Here is a 25,970-nt window from a genome sequence, read left to right as displayed (position 1 = left end):
GCGAAACATCAATGTTCAAAGGCATGTGTTACCAGTTGGGTCAGAGCTAACCCCTGGAGAGGTGTCTAATTAAAATAATTGTTTGGATAAACAGAGTTTGCTATAAATTAGGTAAACTATCTCTATTTCCTAAAAATGGTATAAGTAAGTTACATTGGTATTTGTAGGTGTTAGGAACATGTGTCAGCTTTAAAGTTTAAGTCTAATTTGTATTTCTGTGTCTGTATGTTAAGAAAGATAGGTGCTTGCATTTCTAATGAGGAGTTTTACGATCCCTAAGGAGAAGTTAAACAAACAACAGTAGAAATCTAAGATACAAGCAAAATACTGCGGAAGCTGGAAATCAGAAAAAAAAACAGAAAATGCTGGAAAAACTCAGGTCTTATAGTATCTGTGGAACCCATATGACCCGACTTCAGAGCTGAAGAGAAGTGGAAATGTGGTGAAATTTATACTGTTTAAGGGGGTGGAGCAGGTAAAGATGGACAGAAGGCTAGCGATAGGTGGGCGCAAAGAAGAGAATGACAAAGATGTCATGAACTAAAGGACAAAGGGAGTGTTAATGGTAGTGGTAAGGGCTAAAAAAGATGCTGATAATGGCGTAAAGGTAAGAAATCAGAATGTGATAATAGCAGATCAAGGGTTGCATTGTGAGAAAGAAAGTAACAGAAAACTGGCTGTTGCCTAGCAACAGGAGGCTAGAGAGGCAGGTCCCTCCCACAGACACACATGTACACACAGAAGAAGCGAAACAGCAGTTCTTTTGGAAGCTGTTTGAATGCAGTTCATTCTGAAAGTTGCTGCCAGGAGAGACTGAAGCAAAGGGAACAGATAGGGCACATATAGCCAGTCACAAGCTAAAGATCAGGAGGCAGTGTGAAAAGAGCAGCAGCCTTGATTAGATTTAAAAAGAGCAGGAGCTGAGAGAGCGGAGATTTAAAAAGAGTGTATTTCAGAGCTGGAGCTGCAGGTGGATTCACTCTGGAGCATCTGCGATGCTGAGATTACCATGACCAGCACATTCGGTGAGGTGGTCATACCACAGGTAAAGACTTAAACAGGCAGAAAGGGTTTAGGTGACCACCAGGCAGTGTAGAGGAAGGCAGGTAGTACAGGAGTTTCCTGCAGCCATCCCCTCTAACAGATATACCGTTTTGATATTGTTGGGGGAGACGACTTCTCAGGGGAAAGCAGCAGAAGCCAAGTCCATGGCATCGTGGGTGGCTCTGCTGCACAAGAGGGGAGGAAGAAGAGTGGCAAGTCTATAGTTATAGGGGATTCAATGGTAAGGGGAACAGACAGGCGTTTCTGCGGCCACAAAAGAGACTACAGGGTGGTATGTTGCCTCTCTGGTGCCAGGGTCAAGGATGTCTCAGAGAGGCTGCAGGGCATTCTGAAGGGGGAGGGTGAACAGCCAGTGGTCGTGGTACATATTGGTACCAACAACATTGGTGAATAAAAATGATGAGGTCCTACAAACTGAATATAGGGAGTTAGGACATAAATTTAAAAGTAGGGCCTCAAAAGGTAGTAATCTCAGGATTACTACCAGTGCCATGTGCTAGCGAGAGTAGAAACAACAGGATATATTGGATGAATACATGGCTGAAGAAATGGTGTAGAGGGGAGAGATTCAGATTCCTGGGACATTGGGACTGGTTCTGGGGAAGGTGGGACCAGTACAAACAGGACAGGTTACATCTGGGCAGGACCAGGCCGGGAGGGTTGGGGCGGGGGGGTTTGCTGTTTGCTAATGCGGTCAGGGAGGGTTTAAACTAGAATGGCGGGGGGGTGGGAACCTGAGCAGGGAGATAGAGGAGGGAGAAACAAGGATAGAAACAAAAGACATAGAAGTAAGAAGTAAAAGTGGAAGGCAGAAAAACAAATGGGGTCAGTGCAAAATAAAGCTAAAATGACTAACAAGGCTAAAAAGACAAGTCAAGTCAACAGGCATTGTATCTTCATTCTTGGAGCATTTGCAATAAGGTAGATATAGATTGGACAAACCAAACTAGCAATAATACTGTGGAGGAGGATTTCCTGGAGTGTGTACATGATGGTTTTTTAGACCAATATGTTGAGGAACCAACTAAAGAGCAGGCTATCCTAGACTGGGTATTGAGCAATGAGAAAGGATCAATTAACAATCTTGTTATGCAGGGTCCCTTGAGGAAGAGTGACCATAAAATGATAGAATGGAGAGTGAAGAAGTTGAATCCAAAACTAGAGTCCTGAATCTAAATAAAGGGAAATACAAGGGTATGAGGCATGAGTTGGCAACCATGGATTGGGGAACCTTAGTGAAAAGGTTGACAATAGATAGGCAATGGCTAATATTTAAGGAACATATGCAAGAATTACAACTATTATTCATTACTGTCTGGTGCAAAAATAAAACAGGAAAGGTGGCTCAACCATGGATTACAAAAGAAATTAGGGATAGTATTAGATCCAAAGAGGAGACATATAAAATTGCCTGAAAAAGCAGCAAGCCTGAGGATTGGGAGCAGTTTAGAATTCAGCAAAAGTGGACAAGAAGATTGATCAAGAAGGGAAAATGGAGTATGCAAGTATAAAAACCTGACTGTAAAAGCTTCTATAAATATGTGAAGAGAAAAAGATTAGCGAAGACAAACATAGGTCCCTTACAGTCAGAAAACGGGGAAATTATAAATGGAGAATAAAGTAATGGCAGAAGAATTGAACAATATTTTGGCTCTGTCTTCACAAAAGAGGACACAAATAATTTCCTAAAAATGTTAGGGAACCAAGGGTCTAGTGAGAGGGAGAAATTGAAGAAAATCAGTATTTGTAAAAAAATGTGCTAGAGAAAGTAATGGGGCTTAAGGCTGAAAATCCCCAGGGCCTGATATTCTACATCACAGAGTACTAATGGAAGTGTCCCTGAAAATATTGGATGCTTTGGTGATCATCTTCCAAAATTCTATAGACTCTGGAGCAGTTCCTTTAGATTGGAAGGTGGCAAGTGTAATCCTACTGTCTAAAAAATGAAGGAGAGAAAAAACAGAGAATTAAAGACCAGTTAGCCTAACATCAGTAGTGGGGAAAATGCTAGAGTCTGTTATAAAAGTGGTAACAGAACACATGGAAAGCATTAACGGGATTAGACAAAGTCAGCATAGGTTTATGAAAGGGAAATTCTGCTTAACTAATCTACTGGATTTTTTTTTTTAAAAGGATGTAACTAGTAGAATACATAATGGAGAGCCAGTGGATGTGGTGTATTTGGATTTCAGGAAGGCCTTTGAAAAGGTCCAACATTAGAGGCTAGTGGGAAAAATTAAAGCACATGGGATTGGGGGTAATATACTGGCATGGATTGAGAATTGGCTGACAGACCGGAAACAGAGTGGGAATAATTGGGTCTTTTTCCGGGTGGCAGACAGTGACTAGTGGTACACCACAGAGATCAGTGCTTAGGCCCCAGCTATTTACGTGTCTGGGCAAATACATGGCAGATGCAGTATAACGTGGATAAATGTGAAGTTATACGCTTCAGTGTGATAAACAGAAAGGCAGAGTATTATTTACTGACTACATTCAAGAAAGAAATTGATAAATTTTAAGATATTAGGGGCATCAAGGGGTATGGAGAGAAAGCGGGAATATTACGTTGAGACAGAGGATCAGCCATGACCTTATTGAATAGTGGAACAGGCTCAAATGGCCGAATGGCCTATTCCTGCTCCTAGTTTCTATGTTTCTAAAAACCCCAAAAATCCAGGGGAGTGGAAGAAGAGTCTAAAGATGACCTTCTAGTCAAAGAACGGACAGGAACCTGGAAAAGGCCCTGTTAAGTGAAGTTAAGAGTTAAGGCAGAGAGAAAGTCTTGATGCTTCAGACTGAAGGAGACAAAAGCTGCAGAAAGCAGATTTAAAGTGAGAACTGCTTGTAAGAGGCAAGAAGGTCCAAAGAGATAACTTAAGGTTTGTAACTCTTTGCCTTGGGCATGTGAAGCAGTGGTGTACTGTTGATAGCTGAGTCAGAGAGACAGAGTGTGTGGAAGACAGCTTGAATGCATGTGGTGACCCAGGGAAGATGAACATCAGGAGGAGAGTTTGAAACCCTGGAAGTAAACCCTTGTGGAAGTCGTCTGAGAGAAAGCATCGGTTTGGGAGAAGATTCCAAAGGGAGTTCTTGGAGAATGGAGATTGGAAACCCTCATGTGAAGGGCGGAATTCAGCGAAACTGGTTGGCTCATGGTGTGACAAGCGTCTGAGGGGAGTTGAGGAGAGATCCATAGCATCCGTTTGATGTGGCATCTGTCACTGGGTTCTAGAGAGTGTGGCGTGTCTGACCACAGGGTGCCATAGGTTCACATGGACTGGGTACTTACTGTGTACATTAGAGTATAAGATAGCTTTTGTAAATTGTGTACAAATCTGTACACATCTGTAAAGGTATAGTTGTGGGTGAAGAAGTATTGTAACATGGCTCATCTTTTCTTGTTGAATAAATGTTTTACTCATTTATTAAAAGTTCATCAGCTGACCCCTTGTGCTGCTGTTCAGTGGCTACCTGCCACGTATCGAAACGAACAAATAAAGAGTAGGAGCTATCAAACTGGGATCAGGCCAGACCAGGGGTAACCTCAGCTGGGGATCATAACAACCATTCATCACTTATAGCTGATTTTATTGTGACTAAAGCTTCTCACCTAATCCACCCACCCATTACAACTCTCCCCAAAGAGTAAAAGCTTGTCAACAATTTTTGTGAAGACAAGGACCACTTGGAGAATGTCATTATGTATAAAATGAGAATATAGCTCCTTTGCCTCTGGTAGCTATGTCTGGACTACTTCATGCTCATCAAATGAGTTTAGACAGCCTCAACACAATCCGAAGTCCACAGCACAGTAATTCGGTCTACACCTCAGCACTAATAATGCTAAACTGTCACTCACACTCAGGAAGTTTGTAAGACTGAGAAAAAGAAAAGATTGAAAAGAGATTTGATGGAGGAATTTAAACTCATGAAGGTTCCAGACAGAGTAGATAAGGAAAAACTGTTCCCTTTGGTGGAAGGATCAAGAACATGAGGGCACAGATTTAGGTAATTGGCAAAAGAAGCTATGACCAACATGAGGAAAAGCTTTTTTCACACAGTGAGTGATTAGGATCTGGAACGCACTGCCTCGCAGTGGAGGCAGTTTCAATCAAGGCATTCAAGAGGGGATTGGATTGTTATCGGAAAAGAAAAAAAAATATGCAGGGTTAAAGGGAGAAGGCAGATAACGGACTAGGTAAATTGCTCCAAAAGGGCATGAAGGACCAAATTTTTTCTTTATTATTCACTCATGGGATTTGGGTGTCGCTGGCTGAGCCAACATTTATTGTCCATCCCTAGTTGCTCTTGAGAAGGTGGTGGTGAGCTACCTTCTTGAACCGCTGCAGTCCATGTGGTGTAGATACACCCACAGTGCGGTCAGGGAGGGAGTTCCAGGATTTTGGCTCAGCGACAGTAAAGGAACAGCGATATATTTCCAAGTCAGGATGGTGAGTGGCTTAGAGGGGAACTTCCAGGTGGTGGTGTTCCCATGCATCTGCTCACCTTGTCCTTATAGATGGTAACGGTCCTGGGTTTGGAAGGTGCTGTCTAAGGAGCCTTGGTGAGCTCGTGCAGTACATCTTATAGCTGGTACACACTGCTGCCAGTAGTTGAGAGGGTACATGTATGTGGATGTGGAGTCAATCAAGCAAGCTGCTTTGCCCTGGATGGTGTCAAGCTTCTAGAGTGCTTTTGGAGCTACACTCATCCAGGCAAGTGGGGAGTATTCATTCACTCCTGACTTATGTCTTGTAGATGGTGGACAAGCTCTGGGGAGTCAGGAGGCGAGTGACTTGCAGTAGGATTCCTAGCCTCTGAACTGCTTTTGTAGCCAGTGTTTATATGGCTTGTTCAGATCAGTTTCTGGTCAATGATAACTCTCAGGATGTTGATAGGATTCAGCGATGGTAATGCCATTGAATCTTGAGAGGCGATGGTTAGTTTCTCTCTTGCTGAAGATGGTCATTTCCTGGTGCCTGTCTGGCACAAATGTTACTTGCCACTTGTCAGCCCAAGCCTGGATGTTCTCCAGATGTTGCTGCACCTGGACATGGACTGCTTCAGTATCTGAGGAGTCATGAATGGTACTGAACATTTGCACAATCATTATGATGGGAGGAGTGTCATTGGTGAAGCAGCTGAAATGGTTGGGCCGAGGACCTACCCTAAGGAACTCCTGCAGTGATATCCTGGAACTGAGATGACTGACCTCCAACAACCACAACCATTTTCCTTTGTGCTAGGTATGAACCCAACTAGCAGAGAGATTTCCCCCTGATTCCCACTGACTTCAGTTTTGATAGGGCTCCTTGATGCCACATTCAGTCAATTGCTGCTTTGATTCAAGGGCAGTCACTCTCACCTCACCTCTGGAGTTTAGCTGTTTTGTCCATGCTTGAAACAAAGCTTTAATGAGGCCAGGAGCTGAATGGCCCTGGCGGAACCCAAGCTGAGCGTGAGTGAGCAGGTTTTTGCTAAACAGTGCCACTTGAGAGCACTGTTGATGACCCCTTCCATCAACCAAATGGCCATCTCCTATACTGTAACAATTAACAGAAATATTACACTGGTGCAGGATGAGATGCTGGTCAGAGTTTGGAATCACACCACACTGTTGGGGCAGAGTTGGAAGGAGCTTTACACTACCTGTCTGTTATACTTAAACTAGAAATACTTTATGCTGAAACAGTGTGGGAAAATCCATGTTTCAGCACCAACATGCCTCAGTTCTGATAGGCTGACAAACGGATGTGACTCTCTTAAATTTTCAGATGTTGAATAATCAACTGCATTTTCTTTATTTTTTTTTTATATGGATATTATTTACTTTGCTGAATACAAAAACCTAAACACGTTTCTTTTTATAACAGGAAATTAAGACTCAAGAGGTAACCTATGGAAGTTACCAAACAGTCAGCCCAGTGTTGCAAAAGTGCCCCCTACACTTCAATATGAAGCAAGTTTTCGGTGTAATTCCGTTGTAGGCACATGACCGATTGGGCACCCAACCAATTTTAATTTGATTTTGATATAGACATTGCTTGATACGAATAATCTGACAATACAAAAAAGGTTGGCCATCAAAGTAGCCAAAAAAATTAAAACGGCAGGGTTGGTGGCTACTCAAAAGCCAGACAAATAATCCATGGCAGCTGCCTTGGTTCAAAATGCAAGCATTGGATTTCATTAGGTATTTCAGCGGGCAAAAAGGAAATGACTATCAAGCTGTCAAATGTCTGCAAGTCATATGGCACTTTCATAACCCCAACTGAATACACTGAAGGCACTTTCTGATATGGGACATTCCACTCGTCTCGAGACTCCTGTCTCAATCCAGGATCAAACCAAGTAGTTTACAGGCACCTCTTTTCAGACCCTAGTAACAAATGTTACATTGTTAGGTGGAGCAGTGGAGAGGGTGCAGAGGAGATTCACCAGGATGTTGCCGGGGCTGGAGCGTTTCAGCTACAAAGAGAGACTGGATAGACTAGGGCTGTTTTCCTTAGAGCAGAGAAGGCTGAGGGGGGAACCTGATAGAGATATACAAAATTATGAGCGGCATAGATAGGAAGAAACTTTTCCCCTTAGCGGAGGCGTCAATAACCAGGGGGCATAGATTTAAGGTAGGGACAGGAGGATTAGAGGGGATTTGAGGAAATATTTTTTCACCCAGAGGGTGGTTTGAATCTGGAACATACACAATATTTAAGTATTTAGATGCGCATTTGAAACACCATAGCATACAGGGCTACAGGCCAAATGCTGGAAGATGGGATTAAAATAGATAGGTGCTTGATGGCTGACATGGACAAGATGGGCCAAAGGGCCTGTTTCTGTGCTGTATAACTCTATGACTGTAACCCTATGATTTTATGCCTATTCTTCCTCTTTTTTGATCTCATATCACCCTAGGAGACAGCTAGCAAAAATCAGTCATAAGCACAACAGTAGGAAGCACAAGACTGGGTCCAGATGATTCGGTCCCCAAATTTCCTTCTTCTGGGTGGGGGGGGGGGGAGAAAATCATGTCCACTCACTTTGATATCAGGTTTTCTATTTGCCAACATAAATTGGCAATGGTAGACAAAAATTCATCTCACAACAAGGTACAGATAAAGCACTACCACCTGGTGACCCCTCACTACTCATGTAGGCCTTTCAATAGTCAAACCCTTATGGAAATCACATAGTATTTCAATTCTTGTCTTGCTCTTTCCAATCCAATTCTTTTTTGATGAAGAAGTGCTGTGTGTTGCAAAGCAAAGTCACTACAACAGGCAGGATGTGTCCAGGGCTGGAATTTTCCCGTCCCGAATCAAGATAGAATGGAGGCAGGTGACAAAAAGATTGGTGCCAGCGATCTGCATGCCAATCTGTCATTTTGTCAACTCCAATCCCAACTGACGAATTTCCAAAGGTGGGGTGGGGGGGGGGGGGGGGGGGGGGGGGGGCGGTGAGATGAAAATACAATCATTTTCACAATATTATTGTGATTTACTGTAAAGGTAGTTATTAGTGGTGTTTGGATTAGTTTCTCTGTATGGATGTGTGTGTGTGTTGGGGGGGGTGGGGGGTGTAGAAATTAGAGCTAGCTAGTCTGGAGATTTTGAGTTATCAAAAGGGAAGCTAGGCTTGAAATGCTAAATAGGTAAACATGGCTGAAGTTTTAGAATGTGAGGTGTGAGGAACATTTGCATTTTTAGATAAATCAGGCTAGTTTGAATTTCAAAGAGATGATGAGATGTTACACCTAGCCATAAGAAGCTAAGTCAAACAGTATGTTTATTTTTCCCCAAAGTGGGGGGGAATAATATAAATCTTTCATAGTACTCATATATTATGAGAAAAGTAAAGTTGAAAAGACATATTGGAACAATGGAATTTACATTTAAAAGGGAGAAACATATATAAAAAGATGAGATTATGTGTAAGGGGGAAGGCATTCTAAGATCTAACAAGTGTGAAAAGCCTCCAGCCTCTATGCATCATGCTGCTGTAGACAGGCACCAAAGCTAAGAAAACTCATTTTGAATTTCACTGCCCAGGGTTGTGTGTGCTTTGCCTGTGTCTATTTAATCCTATTTGATTTTACTGATGTCTTAACAGATGTGTAACTGGGAATCAGATTAATTAGGAGAAATAGGAGTTATAATAGTAGTAATTTGTAGACCTATGGATATGCTTAAAATCTCTTTTATTAATAAGTGTTTAATTTAGCTTTGTAAAAAAAAATCTAAGACTTGGTGGACTTATTAATACATGCATCTCATGAGTATGGGCAGCCATCTGAGATCTCTGAGAAATGACTAGCAACAACCAGGCAGAAACAGGTGTGGCAGCGGAGAAACAGTTTCATTTAATGCAAAAAAAAGTGCATGTTTGGACAAAAAAAGTGCTAAGCAATAAAATTTTAATACCTAACCTATCTCAGGTCCCAGCACTCTATTTGCCCTGGCCACATTGAACATGAAGATTCTGTCCATGAAGATTCTGTCTTTTCCAAAAAAAAAACACACACAAAAGTCAACCACTGTAATGGCTGCTGATTTGGGCCAGAATGTGGCCCACTCCCCTCGTGTCCCACCTCCATTCCCGCTAATTGGGTGGCAGACCCATTTCTAGGATCAATAACATATCGACCCCATGAAAATCAGGCTTCACAGCACGCTGACATCAAGGGCAGGTTCACAACCTGGGATCGAACCTGCCACCTGATTCCCATCGTCAATGGGGAAATCCAGCCTCAGGTCTCTAAGAGGTGGGTACGAGTTCAGATGGGTGCTTTGTTCTATGTTCCCTCTGGAATCACTTCTGCAAGATTTTCTTTGCTGCCAGTGACAGAGCAGCATTGCTAAAAAGCTTAGATTTGGGAAGGGTGCGGCACCACCTATCTAGAGAGTGACGAATGGCCCAGTTAAGAGGTGTGAGGGGAAAGAGAATAACTCACAGATTAAAACAAAATAAACTGTAACAGATTGATTGGCTGGAACAGAATTGTGTGTGTTATAACGACATTAGCAGCTAGCTGTGGATTTTAAATGTGAAAGTTCATAAAACTATAAATTTTGCAATATTAAAAACCAAATCATCAAAAACTACAAGTATTTGTATCAAGCATCAGGTTGTTAAGAAGATGGACCCCATTAAACATTATAATACACAAAACATTTTTACCTCTGCATCCAGCAAGACCCCATTTTTAGGGCATCCAAGCTCTGGGCATGTGATAGGAGATCCACAACCTTCTCTGATCATCAGTTCTACATATCGTGTTAAGCACTGATCAGTCAAAACATAACGAAAAATAGAAAATACGTCAGTTATTTGGTGTGACAATATCAGCATGTTTATTGCATCGGTGAACCCTTGGTTTCACTCCTCTTATTATTTGGTGTGACATTCTAAGGAAATAAATTGGCCGAATGCAATACTTAAAAATATTGTACATGCTCCTCTACATTTGTACAGTACCGTTACTTAACGAACTTTTTAAAGTTTTTTTATCAGGAATGTCATCTTGTGACTTATTCAGCCATGCAATAAAACACATGACCCAGTGAATAGATTGTATGAGAAGGACACATTTTTCCCACTCCCAACAGATAAAATAAAATAACCACCATATGGGCTCTGAAAAATTGTCCAGACATTGATCTCTTCTCACCACAGATGCTGAATGAATTACTGTGTATTTCTAGCATTTTCTGCCTATATTTAAGGTGAAGCCCAGTGCCCAAAGGGAAACCACATCAAACTTAAATTGATGAAAGTCAGGGTAAATCTGGTTTTCAACCTGCTTTTTTTTCTAGCAAGACATTAGGCTTCCTAATATCTGATAAATTTCAGACAAATTCAGCCTCAAGCCCAACACCAAAAGGTTAAGGGGCAGAATTTCAGATTATCCAAAATCACTCTAATATTCTGCTCCAGTGTCTGCTGTCTTCATTCAGGCATAAACTGGCTTCTTTCAAATGGATACAAAAATTGTAGACACTACAATGTAGCACCAGTCCATTAACTATCTGTACATGATTTAAATCCTGAGCCATTTTAGTTCCGCACCAATGAAACACCTTTGATACAGGTAAAACTTAGCAAGGCTTTTCATAGGAACATAAAACAAAACCAAACAGAACAATGAACAAGTGTTTGCTCATCTATCCGAATGTCCTCTACTTTGGCTCAAAGAGCCAGGTTTTATTCAATGTCTAAGAGGAGAGATTTGAGGAGGGAACTCCAGAATTTGGCAACTAGATGGCATCATCACCAAAAGTACATGAAGGAAGTGTAGGGGGGTTGCAAAAGTTGAAGGAAGATAGAGTCCTTGGATGGTTGTAGGAGGTTTAGAGATAGGGAGGTGCAAAGCCATTGAGTGATTTGAACATAAATGAACATTTCTTTAAAAAATGTTTTTAATGAATCAGGAGCCAACGTAGGTCAACAAGCAATGATGGGTGAGCAGATCTTGGTGTGATTTAAACTATGAGTAGAGTTTTGGATGTGCTTAATGGAGTTTGGAAAAGGGAGGTCAGCCAAGAGAGCACTGAAATATTCAAGCCTAGAGGAAACAAGAGTACAATGAGGGTCTCAGCAGCAAATGGGTTGAGGCAGGGTGCGGATGAATGATATTATGAAGGAGTCATTACTAAAAAGAAAACCATGTCTTTCCAACCCAATCAAAATGATAGTGAGCTCATTAACACCATTCAATCAGTTTCAATTTTGATAAACTCTCCTGTCGTTATGCATTGTTGGGCACACTCACCACAGTGCAGAAAAAGCAGTTGCATTGCTCCAGAGTGGTCATTCCATCAAGAGAGTATTCACAAAGGCAGAGCTTGCACATCACCAGTGGATCCAAAGCCAACTCCCCACCCACTGACAAACCTGTTGCAATCATTGGGTGATGGTGGGTTTTACTGGAAGACTCCATCCTTCTACTGAATTAGGCCACTGGATCCCCCTTGTACCTGTCAGTAAACACAAGAATTGGTGAAGATACTTCCATAACATGACAGTTCCTTCAATCACCATTGTTTTTTCTCTCATGCGCCACCAGAAAGCCAAGGTATAAGCTAGAACATTGAACACCTGTTTTGGGAGAACACCAAAGTTTGAGCATTCATTTAGGTTGTGAAAAAGAGACCCACCCCTTCCAGCTTCTTCTGCCTTTGTACCAGGTCACTTATATTTTACTAAATTTGTGGTCTCTGGATTTTCAGTCATCCATCATTTTGCTAATTGGCAACCTACTTTACAACTCAAAAAGGTATAACATAGACAATCCTTAAAATCACATTTAACTTCAGGATTTTTTGTAACCATCTCTTAATTCTTCTCTCACTCAAGAAAAGACTTTCTCTGCAACTATATGAATGATTCTCTTCATTATTGCTAAAAATTATGTTAAGATTCTTCCTTTTTAAGTTGAACTCGCATGCTGCAGCAACAACAAGAGGTAGCACATAAGTAGGAGAGCCCTGTCTCTATTTCAGGTTATCTTTGGGGAAATAAGGGGCAAAATAATTTAAATCTAACTTGTTTATTGCCAATGTCAAACCATACAATTACAATACATTAGTCTCCTTGGAGTAACTTTATTCTGTGCAACATTGAAAAGGTGTCAGCAACTTCAGCCCAGTAATATTACAGGTACTGCCTTGAAGAAACTTCAAACTGTGTCTGCTATCTGCTTGCTCAGGTTAAGGGGTCCATCATATTTTTCCAATAAGAGCAGTTGTCCCAGTATCCTGTGCTATCATTCTTCATGCAATCAATGCCACACAAACGGTGTTATTTGTTATCGTAGGGCCTTGCTATGTACACATTTCTGCAGTGTTTGCCCAACAGCAAATGCACTTCAAAAATAATTGGTACAACGTGTTTTGAAATATTTCTCAAATATGAGATAATATGTTATACAGATGCAAGGTTCTCTTTCTATTAGTGAACGCATAAGTTTTCTTCTGAGTAACCTATCTTTGATTTAACTATTTTTATAGCTCGTCTCTGTAACCTTTGAGGTCTCACCAGAGCATACACCATTGCCAGGTTTAGCAGTTGGAAAGGCAACCTAGTCTCCAGTCAACATCACTAAGAAACTTGTCAGTGAACCCAGAGATTTCTTCACCTTTTCGCTCCTCCCTGTGTGGCTAATGGTTCCTCACCTTCAAACTAGCCCCAATTAAGGATCAGAAATTCACTACATAGGAAACCACAGGTCTGAAACCAAGTAAATTACTCTGGTGTAACATGTTGGCATACCAGCCTAGTACTGCCACTTATTCAAGCACAGTGATAATCGGGGCAATGGGCATAGCTAAGTATAGCTTGTAACTATGGTGATTAAACCTGTGCCCAACTGAAGCCAACTAAAATGTGCCCTATGACATTTTAAGAATTTTGATTGGCAGCCAGGAAACATGAGTCAACCAAAAGGTGACTCTGCAGGAAGCTCTTTTGGTAACATTCTTCCCTCAACCAACACCACTAAAGCAAATCACTGAACTGTTCATTGCATTGCTGTTTCTAGAATCTTGCTGAGCGCAAATTGGCAGCTGCATTATAACATTATAATAACGCTTTAAAATAACTTCAGAGGCTGCAATGCACTTTGAGATAGCCTGAGGACACGAAAGCCTGAGCACACAAAAGGCATTAATTAACTGCAAGTGCTTTATTTCCCCTTCAGTTTAATATCAATTTGTACATTGATACAATTTTCTACTGTGCTTAAGTTCACTTGACAGCCAGCTGAGACTGTGCCCAAATTTATTTATCTAAGCCTTCCAACCAGATATTAGACTTGGGTCCCAGAAGTGAAGAGACGACGTGTTAACTTGTGCTGCCCTTTCCCCCTCTAAGCAGCAGGGTAATATCACAACGGAATGCTTATTCATTCTAATGTATAATTCTCAAACCCACTTACCCACATCCCCTGCCCCAACGGAATGCTTATTCATTCTAATATATAATTCTCAAACCCACTTACCCACATCCCCAAGCACACACACACACCACACGCACCCCCCCACCCACCCACCCCCCCAAGCAACCATCCAGAGTGTTTATATTTTAAAGCTCCAGTTTCAACTGTCAGTACATTTCCTGCCTCTTTCCAAGTTTCTTGACAATAGAAATATATACCAAAAGACATCCTTTGTTCAAAGTTTTATAAAACAAACTTATTGAAGACGGCTTCCTCAGTGGTTCAATTTGTAATTGTATCATGGGATGTGCTATTAAGCCACACAGACCTCACTGAGTTTCACAAACCTTTATATCAGAATTGGCTGATCTTAGCTAGGCAGAAACAAACAACTTTTATTTATATAGCGCCAGCAATATAATAAAACATTCCATTGGCACTTCACAGGATTTTATCAAATAAAAGCAGATACCGAGCCACATAAGGAGAAATTATGACAGGTAACCAAAAGCTTGGTCAAAGACCTGGGGTTTAAAAAGAGTGTCTTAGAGGAGAGGGGTAGAGAGTTTGAAAGTTCTAGAATTCTCTCTCTAAACTTACAGCCTAGGTAGCTGAAGACACTTCCGCCAATGTTGCAATGATGAAAATCTGATTTGTGCAGGGGCCCAGAATTGGAGGAGCACAGAGATCTTGGAGGGTTGTCGAGCTGGAGGAGATCACATAGATAGGGAAGGGCAAAACCATGGAGGGATTTAAAAGCAACACGAAGTTGGACCAGGTAAGGCAGGTCAGTAAGCCCAAGAGTGATGGATGAATAGGACTTGATGTGAGGTAGGATACAGGCAAAGGTGCTTATGAGTTCAAGTTTCATAGGGTACAAAATAGGAGAGTACAAAATAGTACGCCAGCCACAAGGTCATTGGAATAGTCATGTCTAATGATAATAAATACATGGATGAGGGTTTCAGCAGCAGATGGGCTGAGGCAGGGTAGAGACTAGCAATGTTACAGAGCTGAAAGTAGGCAGTCTACATACTACAATCATCTCCAAAACAGAAGAAAAACAGCCAGGGTTCCTGATCGATAGCTAATGATCCCTGATTGGGTCACAGAGGATAGGAATCAAAATCAGCTGTAATTTCGCTCCCAGTCCTATTCTCCTTTTCTCATTTTCTCATAGTTAAAAAGCTTGTTCACTCTCCAGCATCACGATTGAAAATTTTTGATTTGAACGCAGTATTAGAGAGGTAAATGATGCTTTTGGCAGCATTTCCTAGCATGTATTCAGCAGGGGATAAAAAAAGGAAATGAATTATGAAGTTTTAAAACCTATGTGCTGCTTCGAGAAACCTCCAGTCAAAAAGAAATCTCATGGATTTAACTGCATTACCATAAATAATTTTCTATTCAGTTTCTTAAAATCCCTAACAACAAATTTTGTTTCTGTTCCGCTAAGGGAATCCTTGCTGACACCTGGAATGTTCCTCAGATAAATTCAAGGCATCACCAAGTGCAGCAAATTTCTGGGTTGGCACCAGGAAAAATGACAATGGAAGCATCCAGATCAAATACCAACTGATTCCACTAATATCTTCAAGGGAATGGAAATTGCCACTCGACCTGATTTGACTTGCACAAGATTTCAGTCTCACATAGGGTGGATGCCTCTTAATGTCCTCAGTGTAGCGAAGAATGGGCATTAAATACTGGACCGTCAGTGTCACCAATGTACTAAGGAAAAGAAAGCTACATGTCACTGGCGTCTAAGTACCTTTGGTACTGTTATTTTAGTGCTCTTTTCGGCATAATAAAAGTTGAAGCTTACAGAGCCGATTAGCCCAAAAAGATGTCATTTTCTTCCACCTGGGACTAGAGCTGAGCAGAGAGAGGAAGATGGGTCAGAGTGAATTGGACACCTATGAGACATTCAATCTGAATTTCTTACCATTATCTTAAAATGGTGCATCAAATCTGCACTGGTGATTTGTTCCGTGAGCTACCAACTGGTTACCTGCATCCTCATCCATTTATATTCTTCTTTATCAAGCAACTATTTGATACCCTTTCAAAAATAAAACTTCTTCAAAAATGCTCTCTGGCAGAAAATGCTATATCCTATGAGAAGAACATTTTGCTTAGTTTCCCTTTTAATTTATTTTTGTAATTATTATAATGTCCCAAACATCTATAAACATGGTTTGGTTTACAGATTGTAACCACTGCAAATACAAAAAGCAGCCCAACCTCTCTTAAAACTCTGTTGGAGTAAATTATAAAGGGTGTCAGAATCTCAAGATTCTGGCTTTGCATCCAATCACTGGAAGGCACACCTGTAGGTAAACATTTGCTAAGCTGCATCCCTGCCAGAGCCTCACCCATCAAAGCTCAAGTCAGGAAGTCACAAACGTGCAGCCTATGATTTTCCAAATAATGGACAGAAAATTTGTGCAAGCGTGATTTCTCAATCTGCACCCGAGTAGGTGGGGCTTCACATCATATTCTATAATTGGAAAACAACATATTTTTCCAGCTTTCACAACACTTGGTAAGGAAAAAAGGTACAGGAAGGCCAAAAATTAAAGCTGCATATCCATTGTGGAACAATTTGCTGAGGATCTGAAGCTATGCATCAGTAAGAAAAGTCCCATAGTTTTGTTGCATTTTCTTGAGAGAATTTTAGCACTAGCCCCACACATGAGGAACGAGTGGTGAGCAATTAAAATGGAGCAGTTCCATTTCCAGCTCAAACCCAATTAATTAAAGGCCGGTGGCTTTAGCTGCCGGTGAGGTGGCATATTCAAGGCTGCCGACTGTGGTCAGATGTGTCCCTGAAGATTTTAATCACGTGACCTCCTGCCTCCAACTGCCCTGCGCAGTCACACAACCTTTTCCACTTTGCTGCATCTCCAATACTTTGATAACCAATAAAACAATTAAAAGAAAACACAACTATTTTTAATACCCCAAAGATTTTCTCCCAGGTTGCTCAAAGCAGTGTCCTGGCGATTAATCTAACTATTGGAGAACCCAGGACAATCCCAGAGAGTTGGCAGCACTACACTCACACAACCCAGGTGGGAAACTTTGGTATAAATTACATTGTTAGACACTGATTAGCAAAGGGGGGGAAGCAGGTCAGCAGCCAGCGGGAAGGACAAGGAGACTCCCCACCCGTGGAAGACAGGAACCTGGAGTAAGGCCCCACCCCGCACTTCAAATCAACCCCTATGTCTCCTTCACCAGGCCCTCCCTTTCTGCCCCTGGCTGCCAATGGCACTGACGGTACTGTAGAGCTGTCAGCTTCTGATTGGCCAGCTCTTGGGGGCAGGATTGTAGCAGGATGTCTAGGGTGAGGTGGTGGGGGAAATTCCCAAGGAGCTGGGAAGCCCAACAGCAGGCAGGTAAGTGCCCAACTGGGACTTAATCCTATTGAGCCTCCAAAACACCCTATGGCAGGGTTGCCACCAGTTTTCCACAGACAGCGCCCACCACCGTGACTATCAAATTCTGCTGTTGGTTTCAACATGTGTGGAAAAATGCTGTATAAATGTGACTAAAAATAAAAAAAGTGTATATATGTGTATCAAACAGCAATGCAACATAAACTCAGTTAGACAATGTCAAAGAAACTAGACTGTAGCTGTACTGAAGCCAAATGCTTTGGAAACAAGTCAGAAACCTGTTATGTGTCCTAGTTGCGATGAAACCAAGTGTGGTAAACCAGCATGTCAGGGATTGAATTTCTGGAATCGATCTGTTAATCATAGTTTGGTATAATTACCATAAAAGCAGGAAAAGCAATATTAAGGCACTGAAGGCATTGCAATCAGGCAATGATTAACACCAGAGCAAGTTGGGAAATTGCAGAGTCCAGCACAAAAATATCTTGTTTTTGTTTTATCTGCTTTTTTTTTTGAGTTGGACAGCTGTGTGTCGGATCAGCAGCCAGCATAATAATTTGGGGGGAGCTGTTCCAGACCTTGTGTGAACAATTATCTGTTTCTGTACAAGTTGTGTTTCACAGCTTATATCAGACTGGAAAAAGTGCTTTACCTTTAAGACATCAACTTGTTAAAAATGACATAATGCTCGTGACTTTTCTCTATTACCCCCAGGAAAGGTTTTGCCAGAATAATTCTCCTGAAGTTATTTGGAGTTTCCCTTAATGTTCATAAACATTAGAAATTATATTAAGCAAAGGGCAGTTCCCAGAGCTGTGAAGGGAACTGGAAAGGAGAAGGATATCTGTATTGTCAAGAAGTGGACCAAATCTACCTCTATCAATGATTATGGACCTTGAGTAATTATTGAAGTTTGGAACTATACTGGTTGTCAACAAACTAGTTTAGCTTTGAGATCTTTGCGTGTCACAAATGATCAAAGCCTTGAATACGGCCACAGCAGGAATCAAGTTTCAACGTTTTTAACCAAACATGAGATTTTGAAGGCAAAAGATCTTTATTGATTGGGTATTTTGAAATTCAATAGGGAACTCCATTTTTGAAGTAATATTAAAGGAGATTAGCTACACCTCACCACACAGAAATGATGAGAGGTGGAATCTGACCAACAGTTTAAAATCAGTCATTCCACCATCTTTAGTTCTTGGCTGCACATCCAGTGGTGTAAGATGTTTAGCTACTAATTATACAAATCCATTATTCCAATTCACATGCTTCTGTAAGTTGTAAGGTATTAAAATATCCTTAACAGTGATGATGATTAGGACTGGTAGTACATCGATTCGAACTTCAAAATTTGGCTACTGGAATCCATCCAGCACCGTTTGGTCCCAATTCCATGCTTATTTTTGGACACATTTTTCCAACGAGTAAAGGATTAAATTTATGTCCCTGACTTACTGGGTGCATCATGTTTTACCATGGCTGAATCATAAGTGTGGCTTGAGTTTAGCTTTGCTGTGCTAAAATATACTGTTTGAGTTGGAGTTTGCACATGATACTGCACTGAAGGAGAAATGTCTCACTTGGGGAAGAATCTTACTGCCTTAGTTAAATGAGGGAAGAAACCATTTCAAGCCTGTTAATTGGCCTCCTCCAAGAGTCCCAACCAACTAAGAACAGCACAAGCACTGCACAGGTGGGAGGGCTACGGGGAGTGCCCGAAGTTGTGGACAGCCAGCAGCAGCACGAAAGGTGGGCGCAGCTGCTGTAGATGGGTTACCACGAGGATGCCTCAAGATGAAGGTGCCCCCTGAACACTTTTGAATACTTAAAATAAAGCACAGATTGGGCTGTAGCCCTCGGGCCACCATAGCTCTAGAGGATGGAGGACGAAAAGAGGCCTAGCTAGCTCCCTTGCCTGTCACCAGGAGGTTGCCTCCTAGCATTTTCCAGGCTCCATCCTCACCGGCGGTGAACAGGTCCCAGCTGAGATTCCAACAGAGTCACCAATTTACTCCTAAGCAGGCACTTAATTGCTGATAATTAACTACCTGCCATTTCCAGGTGGGTAGCTGATGCTGGTCTGACCTCCACTCCGGCAAGATCATTCAGAGGTGGAAACACATTGGGTCAAAGGCCCAGTGACACATTTCAAAAATTTCTCTACCCTCCTGCCTCTAAAGCCACACCCACACAGCTAATGAGATTCTGTCCTTGGTTTTAAGAAAAACGAAAAGAACTTGTACATTTTTCTTATTATTCGTTGACAGGAAGTTGGCATCGCTGGCTAGGCCAACATTTACTGCCCATCTCTAATAGCTGGTGAGCTGCCTTCTTGAACTGCTGCAGTCCCTGTAGGTACATCCACAGTGCTGTTGGGAAGGGAGTTCCAGGATTTTGACTAGTGACAGCGAAGGAACGGTGATATATTTCCAAACCAGGATGTTGAGTGACTTGGAGGGGAGCTTCCAGGTGGTGGTGTCCTCATCTATCTGCTGCCTTTGTCCTTCTAGATGGTAGTGGTTATGGGTTTGAAAGGTGCTGCCTGAGGAGCCTTGGTGAGTTTCTGCAGTGCATTTTGTAGATGGTACACACTGCTACCACTGTTTGGTGGTGGAAGGAGTGAATCTATGTGGATAGGGTATTAATCAAGCAGGTGGGGGGGCCAGTACATGGTAATCAGCATGATGTTTCATTGCCCATATTTGAACTGATGCTATGAGATGTCATGGGGGCCGGAGTTGATTTTGAGAACTCCCAGGGCAACTACCTCCCAACTGTATACCACTGTGCTGCCAACTTTGCTGGGTCTGTCCTGCCTGTGGGACACAACATATCCAGGGATGGTGATGGTAGCGTCTGGGATATGATCTGTAAGGTATGATTCCATGAGTGTGACTATGTCAGGCTGTTGCTTGACTAGTCTGTGAGACAGCTCTCCCAATTTTGGCACTAGCCCCCAAATGTTAGTAAGGAGGAATTTGCAGGGGCAACAGGGCTGAGTTTGCCAGCGCCATTTCGGGTGCCTAGGCTGATGCCAGGTGGTCTGTCCAGTTTCATTCCTTTTTAGCGATTGGATACAGCTGAGTATGACTAGGCCATTTCAGGGGGCATTTTAAGACTCAACCACAGTACTGCAGATCTGGAGTCACGTGTAGGCCAGACCAGGTCAGGATGGCAGATTTCCTTCCCTAAAGAACATCAGTAATCCAGATGGGTTTTTACGACAATCAGTTTCATGATGTTTTAGACCTTTTACTTCCAGATTTTTATTGAATTCAAATTCAACCCAAAACATTACCCTGGGTCACTGGATTACCAACCCAGTGAAAATACCACTACACCACCGCCACATAATGCTTTCCTTGGCCACAAGATGTCCCATAAATATTTGGCAGCAAATGAAATACTTCTGAAGTGTACTCACTGTCGTAATGCAAAGAGCCAATTTGCACACAGCAAGGTACCATACACAACAATGGGATAATGGCTAGATAATCAGTTTTAATGATATTTGAGGGATAAATACTAGCCAGACCACTAGCAATATCTCCCCAAAGTTCTTCAAAATAGTACCGTAGGATTTAATATCAACCTGAGAGGATGGGGTTTAGGGTTAAATGTTTCATCCGAAAGATGGTGCCTCTTATTCATTGTTTTTCATTTAACATCACAGGCACAGTTTTAGCTGATATTGATTATAATACTAATTCTAATAGATTCAGTTTTGGATTGAAATGTAGCCTCTATTCCCACTGAGCAGATTTTGAAAAGTGGCAGCTATTCAACTCTGAAGAAAGGTGTATCACAGTTCGCGTAACCTGTTAAGTAGCAATAAAAAAAAAAACTTTATAACAATCCTCATTACGTTTTTAAACAGAACGACTTAAGAGTGAGCGTACAAGTTAAAGGAAGAGAAAGGTAGGATACTAAACTTCAGGAACACCTTAATCCCTTAGCAGTGACATAGTGAGGATTACATTATGAAGTTAAAAACAAAAAAACTGCAGATGCTGGAAATCCAAAACAAAAACAGAATTACCTGGAAAAACTCAGCAGGTCTGGCAGCATCGGCGGAGAAGAAAAGAGTTGACGTTTCGAGTCCTCATGACCCTTCGACAGAACTTGAGTTCGAGTCCAAGAAAGAGTTGAAAGATAAGCTGGTTTAAGGTGTGTGGGGCCACACCTTAAACCAGCTTATATTTCAACTCTTTCTTGGACTCGAACTCAAGTTCTGTCGAAGGGTCATGAGGACTCGAAACGTCAACTCTTTTCTTCTCCGCCGAGGCTGCCAGACCTGCTGGGTTTTTCCAGGTAATTCTGCTTTTGTTTTACATTATGAAGTATTTGTTATGAACACAAAACTGTTACAGTTTGTCATTAAGCACCTTTTTCCAAAATTAACTCCCTTGCTTCATATTTCTCTGGTTGGCAACTAAAAGTTATAAATTTAACATGATTAAAATAACAAAATGTGATATAGAGCGTTTTTTTTCCCCCACATTGAGGGTTATCAGTTCATGGAAGTCTTGTAGTGGTGGAGACAGAATCCGTATAAGCTTTTAATAGCAAAGTAAATGTTGGAAAAAGAAACATGTAAAGAACTATAAGGAAATTAGACTAAGGGACCACCTCTTGTACAGTCAGCACAGGGGTAATGGGAAATACTTATGTATTGTAAAATTCCATAATCACAATTAGTGTAAAGAATTAGGTACACAAATATGTACAGAGTCAAATTGGACTCGTAAGATTAACTCTGTTTCTCTCTCAACAGCTGCTGCCAGGCCTGCTGGGTTTTTTCCAACACTCTTTTTATTTATGTACAGTGCTGAACTTAAGATGTTGTATGACATATGTTTGTGAGAAATCCAGCAATATAGGTATAACGAGTAAGCTTTGAATTAAATTACAAAAGGATATTCAAAACCATTGTTGCAAACAGGGAAGTAGAACTTTACCTTTTAACTTGCGTAATGTCAAACTCATTGAGGCGACAATTTGGTCAGGATGTTGGGTTTATCACATGATGGTAAATGTATCAGAGAATGATTATGCCAGTCTTGGACAAATAATTGCTTGTGGCCAAGGTGTACACACTTTCACAAAACTGTAAAATTGGAAGATTAGCAAATTCTCAGCTGAGTTTTATTATGTATAGCAATGTGTCACCTGAATCTAATTCTGCTTAAAAATCATCCTGATCCTTGTTGACCTCAATTATTTGTTATTCTTTCACAGGATGTGGGCATCACTGGCATTGCCAGCATTTGTTGCCCATCCCTAATTGCCCTTGAAAAGGTGGTGGTGAGCCATCTTCTTGAACTGTTGCAGTCCATGAGATGTAGGTACACCCTAAGTGAAGAAGCTCCAGGATTTTGACTAGCGACAGTGAAAGAATGGCAATATAGTTCCAAGGCAGGATGGCATGTGGCTTGGAGGGGAACTTGGGTGTGGTGGTGTTCCCATGAGTCTGCTGCCCTTGTCCTTCTGGGTGGTAAAGGTCACAATTTTGGAAGCTGCTGCCAAAGGAGGTTTGGAGAGTTGCTGTAGTGCATCTTATAGATGGTACACACTGCTGCCACTGCCTGGTGGAGGGAGTGAGTGTGCTAAGATGGTGGTCAGGCTGCCAATGCCAATGGAACTTCTGAGTGTTACTGGGGCTGCACTCATCCAGGCAAGTGCAGAGTATTCCATTACAGTCATGACTTGAATTTGTAGATAGTGGACAAACTTTGGTGAGTCAGGAGGCGAGTTACTTTCTGCAGAATTCCCAGGCTCTGACCTGCTCTTGCAGCCACAGTATTTATATGGCTGGTCCAGTTAATTTTCTGGTCAATGGTAACATCCAGGATGTCGATGCAAGCAGATTCAGCAATGGTAATGCTTTGAGCATCAAGGGGAAATGATTAGATTCTCTCTTATCAGAGATAGTCATTACCTGGCATTTGTGTGGTACAAATGTTACTTGCCACTTATTAGCCCAAGCCTGAATGTTGTTTAGGTCTTGCTGCACATGAACAGGAACTGCTTTGGTATTTGAGGAGGCACATATCGTACTGAACGCTGTGCAAACATCAGCGAACATTCTCTTGCAATGAAGCAGTTCAAGGTGGTTGGGCCAGGGACACTACCCTGAGGAACTCCTGCATCCCATCCTTCACTGCATTAGTTTTAACATCTTTGCCCACATCTTCAAATCATTCCACGAGCCTCCCTTGGGATACTGGGGTGTGCTTGATCAACTTTGCGGGAGGTGAGAAATTTGTGGGAAGTGAGAAATTTGCCAGAATTTTCCAGAAAAGTAATAAGGATAATGATGTGTTAGCTACACCAAGCCAGAAATGGGCAGGCTCGAAGCATTAGCTTGAATTTCCCTGTCTTTAAGTATGTTCAAGTCATCTCACACCTCTCTATTGCAGCAACTGCTTCCAGACCCATATCCTGCTCATATCGTTTTCTCTTGCTATTCTGCTCTGCTTCATGTTCTTCACTTCCTCAATCCTACTAGTGGTGGTCAAGCCTTCACCCATGTTGTTCCATACGATACAAATCATTGTCCAAATCCCTGCACCTTGCTACATTTCTCTCCTTCATCAAAAGCGCTTTAAAACATACCTCCTAGTGCTCTCTGCAATCTCCCTTCCTATTACACCTGCTCCATTTCAATTCCTAACATGAAACGCCCCAGGTTATTTTACTAAGCTAGTTGTTGCATAAGTGATATACTGAAACAATTTGCATGATGTCATGCCTTTGCTGATTAATGAGAAAATACTTCCCAAGCTTTTTGTTATGAGTATTTAAAAATAAGTCACGCAGTTCTCATCTTAAGATGAGAAGCGTTCACCATAAGTGAATTGTCAAATTTTCAAAGGATTAGTTACCACAGGAGCTTCCTTTGGAAAATTAACTGAAAGCTCATTCTCTTGTTAGCAATATAGATGAGTATTCAATGTAGCAGCCATTATATAAGCTGCTGCATGAACTTTCATATCCTGCTGTTATCCCCTTTGCAGTCATTTTAAACTTAGCTATCCATAGAAAGTGTGTTACCATGGAGCTGAGTCAGAAACCTATAGAAACAAATCCTATTCTAAAGACTAGAGCACAAAATCTTGGCTAACTCTCCAGTGCATTAATGAGGGAGTAGTGTGTTGTCAAAGCTGCCATCTTTAAAGATGAGGCATTAAACCAAGGTCCCAATTGCACATTCAGGTGGGCATAAAAAAATCTCTTGGCACTATTTCTAAGAACAGGGGAAATCATCCCAGTGCCCAGGCCAATATTTAGCCTTCAACCAACATCATTAAATCAGATTACCTGGTCATTATCATGTTGCTGTCTGTGGGGCCTTGCTGTGCACAAATTGGCTGCTGTGTTCCCTAGATTGCAACGGTGACTACAATTTAAAAAAGGTACCTCATTGGCTGTAAAGAGCTTTGGGGCATCCCAAGATTGTGAAAATTGGTATATAAACACATGGTCTCTACTTTAAAATTCCTGTTAAGGCTAGACTACTGGTCCCAAACTGATGTTGCCTTTGGTATCATCTCAGTGAAATAATGTTTACCTGGCTACAGTGATCCCTTCATCAAGATTTGCTGGAACCGTTTTAGTAGGTTTATGCAAGTCAGGTCCCAAGGCATTCGTTAGGTGAGCTTTTGTCAATAACCAAAGCACAACTCACAGGGACCTCATTTATACAAATTCATTGGCCAGCAACAGATTTCTTGTTGGGTAACTTCCTTAGTAACTTAATTACTGATCATGTTTTTTTTTGGCAGAGGGCTGTTTTGTACTATTCAGTCTTTAAGGTCATAAAATTGTTGACATTGAGACTTCTCAACAGAAAATGGTTGTTTGTGTTTCCTTGTTGTCAACAGTGGAAGTGCGCAACTCAGGGGCAGAAATTGGTAATTTTCTTATGTTAACAAAAAAAGCAGACATGAATGAGAAGCGCTGAAACGACTGCATTTTTAAAGAAGTGGATGATCATTTGAAGCAAAGAAACATACAGAGCCATGGGGAGACAGCAAGGTAGGGCTGGGTGGGTGATTCATTCTGTACGACTTAAGTAAAGATCAACAGAGACACAATGGGCCAAAATGGCCACTTTCTCGTGCTTTAAACTTACTTGGAAGGTTATTTATAAAAGCTGACTAATAATCATTCAAGGTTAGCACTGCTCTGACATTTTCATAGAAATATGGGTTAATGAAAAAGATAACAAAATGCTAATTTAATAAGATAGTGAAGAAAGTCACTTATTAGGATTAACTCATGCAGCATTCCACAGCTGAACAGTCAACTCGAAAAATATTTTGATCAAGGTCAAACGTGGCATTAGTGAGCTTGGCAAAGAGAAAAATTTAAATGGAGCACTTAGTCATAAATCCAAGATCACCTCACAGATCCACAATAGGCTTGAAATTCTAGTGGGTTTTTTTGGTGAATTAGTGGCTTTGTCAAATCCTACATGTGCTATTATGAACTACAGAATCTTACAGCACAACAGGAGGCCTTTTGACAATCATGCCTATGCTGGCTCTTTAAAGAGTTATCCA

At 41.5% G+C, this 25,970-nt stretch overlaps 1 protein-coding gene across 2 annotated transcripts in view; it reads right to left on the bottom strand.

Moving 5' to 3' along the window:
• Positions 1-25,970, bottom strand: part of LOC121276339 (E3 ubiquitin-protein ligase RNF144B-like) — a 72,019-nt gene that overhangs the window by 32,298 nt on the left and 13,751 nt on the right. The window contains exons 2-3 of one of the 2 annotated variants that reach the window (XM_041184626.1): positions 11,837-12,041; positions 10,246-10,350 (exon numbers count right to left, since the gene is read on the bottom strand). In XM_041184626.1, the coding sequence (XP_041040560.1) occupies positions 10,246-10,350; positions 11,837-12,004 (273 nt within the window). In that variant the 5' untranslated portion in view covers positions 12,005-12,041. The remainder of the gene's footprint in view (positions 1-10,245; positions 10,351-11,836; positions 12,042-25,970) is intronic. The other variant, XM_041184627.1, reaches the window with a different exon arrangement.

Source organism: Carcharodon carcharias, chromosome 3 (assembly GCF_017639515.1).
Source record: "Carcharodon carcharias isolate sCarCar2 chromosome 3, sCarCar2.pri, whole genome shotgun sequence".
In the NCBI taxonomy this organism is placed as follows: domain Eukaryota; kingdom Metazoa; phylum Chordata; class Chondrichthyes; order Lamniformes; family Lamnidae; genus Carcharodon; species Carcharodon carcharias.
The sequence above is the reverse complement of the archived record's forward strand: the minus strand, read 5'-3'. Positions and strand labels throughout refer to the sequence as shown.